The sequence below is a fragment of the Pipistrellus kuhlii genome, unplaced genomic scaffold (assembly GCF_014108245.1).
Source record: "Pipistrellus kuhlii isolate mPipKuh1 unplaced genomic scaffold, mPipKuh1.p scaffold_m20_p_2, whole genome shotgun sequence".
Taxonomy (NCBI): domain Eukaryota; kingdom Metazoa; phylum Chordata; class Mammalia; order Chiroptera; family Vespertilionidae; genus Pipistrellus; species Pipistrellus kuhlii.
This window is the reverse complement of record NW_023425515.1, coordinates 109,204,365-109,212,153: the sequence shown is the minus strand read 5'-3', so window position 1 is coordinate 109,212,153 and position 7,789 is coordinate 109,204,365. Positions and strand designations below refer to the sequence as shown.

The following is a 7,789-nucleotide window of genomic DNA, read 5'->3' as shown; positions in this document are numbered from 1 at the left end:
CAGAACTGGCTTCCTGTAACCCGGGAGGGGGTGGAGGCTGGAGGCTGAAGGCGGGCGGGATGGGGGCTCAGGGCAGGAAGCCCGGGCTCCCCTGAGGGGTGTGTGTGGAAGCAGGGGGGGGGGGGGGGGTTTCCGCTGAGGCCGTGATCCCGCCCGTCGGAGCCCCTGGCGGCCACCTGCCCACGCACGATGGCCCCGGGGCCCAGGACGCCCCGGGGGCGCGGGGGGCGGCAGCGTGGCCGGGTGACCCCCAGAGGCTCGGGCCTGGGCCCAGCCCCGGTGGAACAACGGGCCGCCGTGGGCGCCCATGCTCGACGGTAGTTGCGGAGCGACCGGGCGGGGCGAGGGGGAGCCCGCGGAGCCGCAGGCCCCGCCGGCCGCCCGCTGCCCCTGTCCTCCCGCCGCAGGAAGGCCCAGCCCGAGGGCGCGCCCGCCGGGCCGTTCGCCGGGAGCGCGCAGGCGCCGGCGCCGCGAGGTGGCAGCGCGTCGGGGGACGACGCCGCGGACGACGCGTGGGCCCGCGAAGGGGCGGGGTAAGAGCGCAGCCGCCCCGCGGGCACCAGGCTCTGCACCCGCCCGCCCTTCTCCGTCCCCCCCTCCCGCCCTCCGGCCCCCAGGCTTCTCCCCGGGCTCCTCCCCGGGCTCCTCCCGCCCTCCGGCCCCCAGGCTCCTCCCCGGGCTCCTCCCCGGGCTCCTCCCGCCCTCCGGCTCCCAGGCTCCTCCCCGGGCTCCTCCCGCCCTCCGGCTCCCAGGCTCCTACCCGGGCTCCCAGCCACCGGGGCGCACACCTGGGTCCCCCCTCCCCCCAAGGCAGCGTCCTCCCCCTCTCCTCCGCCCTGGCACCTGGCACAGAGCAGGTGGCTCCACACCCACTGACCCAGACCTGGCCTGAACTGTGCTTCCATTTCTTCAGGATCCACCCTCCCCTCTGGGCGACAATAAAATGTGAACATTAGCAATCGGACTGGCTGCCGCAGTGGCTTTGCTCCCAGCTCTCACTGCCCTCTGGGCGGGAGTGCGCTGTGGGCCCATGCCAGTTTGGAGTGGAAAGGGCGTCTGGGCCTGTGGGCCGGCTGGCGCCTCTGAAACAAGCGGGTTTGGGAGGCTCTGTTTCACAGGGAGCACCTGTGGGTGATGAATAGCAGACTTCACCGCCCTGCTTTATAAGTTCCAGATAATTCACCAAATTGTTTTTGTCTTGTTTTTTTGTGATCTGTATTTTATTTATCTATCTGATAATAGCTCCTTTGTATCCCAGGCCTTGATTTTCTATTCTGTTAGATCTCCAGTTAGCTTTTGTCTATACACCTCCCTAGTGCCCGCCCTCCCCTTTTTTGGTCTGCCTTGCCCCTTGTTTCCGGTTGATTTTGTTACCCCCACCCTACCCTCATAGTCCTCTTCTTCTGCTTTCTAAATATTTTCTTACTCTCCTTTAGATGGGAAGCCAAAGTTCATGGTTTCTTTAAATCAATATTGTACCTTACCCATAAATGTGCCTGTTCCACATCCTGTGTAGGATTTTAAGGACTCAGAGGAGCAAAATGGGGAGAAGAAATGGTGAGAACTATGGCACCAGCCTGCGTGTGTCAAACATCTCTCATGAGGTATGGCAGATGCTATTGACCTTGAGCATTTGGGCAGCAGCTCCCCTTGTTCAGTCCTAACTAACCCCATGGACTTGCTGCTGAGGTCCCTTGCTGCTGTCTCTTGGAGAACAGTGTCCTGTGCTTTTTCCCTCTTGGCACATTTGGAATATCAAATGGAAAATGTTTCTTTTAACAAAGAAAAAGTTAACCGGCTTCTCTCCACATCGTGAGACATTTCTAATTACAATCAGATTGTTTTATTTTCTCACGCATATTTTGTGAAAAATATTAGTAAAGCTGGTGGAATATAAAAAAGAATAAATTCACAGCCTGTAAGGAGTTTGCAACATCATTGGCTCCACGTGTGGGTGATGGCCTTCTTTCCAATTGACAAACTTGGTTATATTAATTTTTTGGATGATCTCAACAGCACAGTTCATCAGCTTCCTTTACTATGTTAATTTAAGAATATTTCTCTCCCTTGTTATTGTTTACATTAGTATACCAGGGTCACAGATATAGCTGAGAGAAGCTTGAGCATCTGTTGGGGACATTTTAAAAATACAAATAACTGGGCCATATCCTCATCCTACTAAATTAGAATTACAATAGTATTTTTTCAACTATTATTTTTTAAAAGCTCCCTAAGTAATTCTCACATAGAGACCAGACTTAGAATAATTCAAACAACATTGAATAATTTACTAATTTTATTTTTCGAACACCATTAAACAAACATCATCTACAGCCTAGCTCCCAAGATTCAGCTCTCCTTCCTATCAGGAAATGATCTTTGTGGATCAGTTAAATCCTCAGATGGTTTGTAAGCTTAATTTTCCCAGTTCCTCCTTAGTGTGGGGATGACACTTAATACTACCTCACATCTTACTTGTATACTGCTTAGTTTAATTTACAAATGATTTCTTCATTTGAGATAGGAAAAAAAAGTTCATTTCTAAAAAAAAAAAAATTACTTTAAAAAATAAACTAATCACCTCTTCTTTTTTTAATTGAATATATTTTATTATTTACAGAGAGGAAGGGAGAGGGATAGAGAAACATCGATGAGAGAGAGACATTGATCAGCCACCTCCTGCACACCCCCCACCGGGGATGTGCTCGCAGCCAATGTACATGCCCTTGACCGGAATTGAACCTGGGACCCTTCATTCCTCAGACTGCAGACCGACGCTCTATCCACTGAGCCAAACCAGTTTCGGCTAATCACCTCTTCTTACAGAATAAATTATTACAATCCTCTCCTACACATCCCACAACCCCCCCCCCCCCCCCCCCCCCCCCCCCGCCAGCACTCAGCACAATGTCTGGAACATAAATACTCAGTTGATATGTGTACATTTTCTTTCTTTCTTTCTTTCTTTTTTTTTTTTTTTAATATATTTTATTGATGTTTTACAGAGAAGAAGGGAGAGAGAGAGAGAGCCAGAAACATTGATGAGAGAGAAACATTGACCAGCTGCCTCCTGCACACCCCCCACTGGGGATGCGTCCGCAACCAAGGTACATGCCCTTGACCGGAATCGAACCCAGGACCTTTTAGTCCGCAGACCGACGCTCTACCACTGAGCCAAACCGGCTTCGACATATGTGTACATTTTTTTAAAAATATATTTTATTGATTTTGTACAGAGAGGAAGGGAGATAGAGGGTTAGAAACATCGATGAGAGAGAGTCATCGATCAGCTGCCTCTTGCACACCCCCTATTGGGGATATGCCCTCAACCAAGGTACATGCCCTTGACCAGAATCAAACCCGGGTCCCTTCAGTCCCCAAGCCGATGCTCTATCCATTGAGCCAAACCGGTTTCGGCTATGTGTACATTTTCTTATTCATTTTTTGGTTTTGAGTATTTCCTCTGTGTTTTCAACACCTGATACCCAGAATGAGTAGTGGGCTGGTCAGTGCTGAGTATAATGTGAGGAATAGAGAATTTTCTTTGGTTGATTTACAGGCTTTCAAATACAGAAACTGGTGAATTTGACACAATGAAGAGGACATTTTTTTTTATATTTTTAAACTCAATTTTGAAAACCTGTGTGCCATTATTTTTAATAAAATGAGAGTGAAACCATAAGTTATTGTAAAAGTCTTCCAATTTCCCAACTAATAAGTGTTATCAAGCTGATACCTTGATAAGAGAACATTGCACACTCCTCAAATATGCTGGTGGTACCCTTATAGGTGGCAAAGGGGTCATGAAGCTTTGTGCCTTTTGTCACACTTTACCCAAAGGACATGTCAAATGATGTACTTGAGCTTTTAAAAATTTTCTTAACATTAAGTTTATCCTAAAACAAATATTGTTGTAGAATTTATCTCACTGGAATTTGGACTCAGAAGTACCTGTTCCTGAGAATAAAAACCTGCCCCCTGGAAGGGATAGTGCAGCAGGTGGTAAGAAATCCTAGATGTCTATATACTTATATTTATAAATATATGAAAAAGTATTCATATGAATAACCACTCATATAAAAGGGGGTTTGTTTTTAGTGCAACCAACCTTATGTAACTATTAATTGTTATTTTTTTTTATATACATTCTTTCAGGCAAAATTAACAAGGTAAGGATAAATGTTTGGCTTTAAATAATTCACAAAACATTTTAAAATTAAATGCTATATTCTTTTAAAACTTCTTTACTCAAAATTAAACTTTATATTTCATGTCTGCAGAATTTTTTTTAATCAATTCAAAGCTGTTGTTTTCTTATGGCTGCAAATTGGACATTAAATATCTTGTTTTTTCAATATACAATACTACAATATATATGGAAATTAACTTTATTGTGACTATAGTATTTTCTAGTCATTGCCAAAGGTAATTGTCTCAACCCTTAAAATAGCTTAAAGTAGTTGAAATTGTTAATATTTTATTTTGAAGTAGTGAGAAAATTATTTTCATTTACCCTTTTTTTAATCAAAATATAAAATACTTAACTGTTAGTAAAATATTGGTAACTTTAATAGTATTCAAGCCTCATTAGTAAACACTGTTTAGTTGGTATTTATAAGATTACTAGAGGCCCAGTGCAGAAAAATTTGTGCATGGGGGTGTGTCCCTTAGCCCAGCCTGAACCCTCTCCAATCTGGAACCCCTCGAGGGATGTCTGACTGCCCGTTTAGGCCGGATCCCACTAGGACATCCCTCTCACAATCCATGATTGCTGGCTCCCAACCACTCGCCTGCCTGCCTTCCTGATTGCCCCTAACTGCTTTTGCCTGCCAGCCTGATCACCCCCTAACCACTCCCCTGCCAGCCTGATTGATGCTTAACTGCTCCCCTGCCAGCCTGTTTGCCCCCAATTTTCCTCCTCTACCAGCCTGGCCACCCCTAATTGTCCTCCCCTGATGACCTGGTCACCCCTAATTGTCCTCTCCTGCAGGCATGGTTGCCCCCAACTGCCCTCCACTGCAGGCCTGGTCTCCCCAACTGTCCTCCCCTGCAGGCTTGGTCACTCCCAACTGCCCTCCCTTGCCAGCCTAGTTCCCCCAACTAACCTCCCCTGCAGGTCTGGTCTCCCCCCAACTGTCCTCCCCGGCCGGCCATCTTATGTCTATATGGGGGCTAACATTTTTTACTATAGGGGTGGCCATCTTTGTGTTGGAGTGATGGTCAATTTGCATATTCATTTTATTAGATAGGATTCTAATTCCAGTGAAGACAGTAAAAAATTGTATCTGTATTTTCAAAGGAATATATATTACTATATTATTTCTTTATTGGAACTATATATCCCTTAGTTACAACAACTACGCTGTTTCCCAAAAAAATAAGACAGTGTCTTATATTAATTTTTGCTCCCAAAGATGCCCTAGGTCTTATTTTCAGGGGATGTCTTATTTTTCCATGAAGAAGAATACAGTACACATTTATTGTTAAATGAAAATAAAGGAAATTTATTACTTGGATATGGTACGGAGATACGGTAGTTGTCAACACAAACCAGACAAACTGAATCCTACAGTATCAAGAATTTACTCATTTATTCAATGACAATCATCTTCTGGAACATCATCATAACAATCCAATTCTTGAATTTCCTGGTGAATTTCTTGTGACTCCATTTCTTTCAGAATCAGTGGACCAAATCTCTCATGTTTAGCCTAGGGGGGAGGGGGCTTATTTTTGGGGGGATGCCTTATATTTCACTCAGAAGGAAACCTGTAAGTAGGTCTTATTTTCGGAGGATGTCTTATTTTCCGGGAAACACGGTATCAGTATTAGAAGAAGAGTGGGGACTAAGATAGTGTTTAAAAGTCTTCTGGTTTATAGACCATTTGGAAACTCCAGTAGAGCAACTGATGCTAGAAATTAATTTGTCAGAGCATGCTCAAAAAAGAACACAGGTGGGATTTTATTCATCATACTCCTTTTCTAAAGTTTTTTTTTTTTTTTTTTTAAATGCTTTTACTAAAATGTTGCCCATGGCTTTTGTTATCAGAATAATAAACAAGGGATATTTCAGTTATGGAGTTATCCTCTTAAAGAAGGAAGTATCATGGACAACAGGTAAAAGGATATTTTGTAAATCCCTAAATTAGTGAAATAAATTTAAATATAAATGAGTTAACTATCTGAAATACTAGAACAAAAAACTACTGAAAGAAAATGTATAACAGTACCTACGTAAGGGATTGTTGTGAGGATTAAATGAGTTAATATATATAAGAAATTAACAGAAGAACAAATAATGGAGTGCAGACTAGGATCACAGACATGGGATCCTACCACCTGAGTTTAAATCCAAGCTCCACTAGATGTTTCCTCAGAAAGGTAGAACATAAAAATGCCTATTTGATAAAGATTACATATTATAATTTAATAGCATTTTAATTTTAGTCAACAAGCCATTTATTAATTAAATCATTTTTAAGGGATTTCAAAAAACCTTCAATGGAAATTGGCTTTAATACAACCAACAATCCCATAAGGCTCTTCACTCTGAACCATTCACTAACAAGTGCTCCAGCTGATAAGCAAGTTGGTTCTTACTCTGAACTGCCGATGCCATTAGGTCTCTGCTGGCCCTATGCTGATGGAGACTTTCTTAAGGACAGAAATGACTCTCTTAATAATTTACGTTTAACTGTAGAATACAACAATGGTGAAACTTCATCTGCTCCAACTTGGAGTTTGAAATATAGAAACAGCAGTGTAGAAGACAATTTAACAGATGAAAGTGATTTATCAGAAAATGAAAAAGCAAATGGTACTTTATTCAGCTATTTTAAAAAGATGGACCTGAATTTAAAGCCAGAAACAATAGAAAATGTTCAAGAATCTTTCACAGTAGAACCAAGTGAAGTATTTCCATATCCTGATTTTCTCCCTCCTCCTTTCAATACGCTGGACTTGCACAAATTAGTCCTCTCAGAATCTGATCATTGGAAAGCAACAGTGGAATCTCCAGAAAGGTGTATTAAACCTTTGATAACTCGTTTATTAGAAATGGAACGATTACAACATACTACTATACAAAAAGAGAGACCAAGATTACAAACTTCCTTCTGTACTCCAGCAGTTACTGAACGACCCTTTTCCTCCAAAACCATACCCAAAATGAAACAGCCAAAACTTTCTGACTCTGTAAGTCTTCAGACAACTTGTGTAGATAAAACTAGAGAAAAAAGGAAAAAGAATTCTGCTTCTTGCAAGCTTGAACAAAATGCTTCACAATGGAATTGGAACAGTAGTATTAGCAAATATAAATGCAATTCTAGATCACCATCGCTAAAAAGTTCATCCACAGCAAAACAATTGATGGCAACTTATAACTTTAAAAATCCCCAAACCTCCACTGTAAATCCATGCCAAGAACTCTCAACCAGTCCTACTACTGCACAGTCAACTCAATCACTGGTTAAAGTGGTCTCAACAAGACCTTGCCTACCACTAAGGTCTCTAATATCAGTTTCACCTTTACCTCTGTCTTTTTCTGAAAATCAGAGGGAAGAAATGAAGGCACCAAGGACCAAAAAGGAACTTTACCGAAAACATATAGTATTGAACAGGCCATTCTATATTCAGAACTAAACTGTCTATCACCTTCATTTAGAGCTAAGGGTAAGTGCTCACCCATTGAGCAAAAATAACATTTCCCCCCATACATCTCAGTATGAGTAAATCTCTTCCAAGAAGCCCAGCTAAAATATGGTTCATCATTTCGAGATGCAGATATTAA

The 7,789-nt window shown here is 43.0% G+C and overlaps 1 protein-coding gene across 3 annotated transcripts; it reads left to right on the top strand.

Annotated features, from left to right (window-relative positions):
* Nucleotides 1-486: 486 nt before the first annotated feature.
* On the top strand, nt 487-7,789 carry FAM217A (family with sequence similarity 217 member A). 3 transcript variants are annotated; one of them, XM_036443896.2, is made up of 6 exons: nt 487-533; nt 1,517-1,604; nt 3,918-4,002; nt 5,881-5,954; nt 6,050-6,117; nt 6,483-7,789. In XM_036443896.2, exons 2-6 carry the CDS (start codon nt 1,542-1,544, stop codon nt 7,639-7,641), a joined length of 1,449 nt encoding a protein of 482 aa, XP_036299789.1. In that variant the 5' UTR covers nt 487-533; nt 1,517-1,541; the 3' UTR covers nt 7,642-7,789. The 3 variants fall into 3 exon arrangements, with proteins under 3 accessions (XP_036299789.1, XP_036299788.1, XP_036299790.1); XM_036443895.2 differs by lacking the exon at nt 487-533 and having other exon boundaries at nt 1,045-1,604; XM_036443897.2 differs by lacking the exons at nt 487-533; nt 5,881-5,954 and adding an exon at nt 4,156-4,169 and having other exon boundaries at nt 1,045-1,604.

Excerpts from the sequence above, each read along its gene's own strand:
- FAM217A (XM_036443895.2), top strand. The coding sequence starts at position 1,491 with ATGTGCCTGTTCCACATCCTGTGTAGGATTTTAAGGACTCAGAGGAGC. Across the intron at positions 1,605-3,917 it reads TGTCAAACATCTCTCATGAG|AATTTATCTCACTGGAATTT; the intron begins GTATGGCAGATG and ends ATATTGTTGTAG. Across the intron at positions 6,118-6,482 it reads GGAAGTATCATGGACAACAG|GGATTTCAAAAAACCTTCAA; the intron begins GTAAAAGGATAT and ends ATCATTTTTAAG.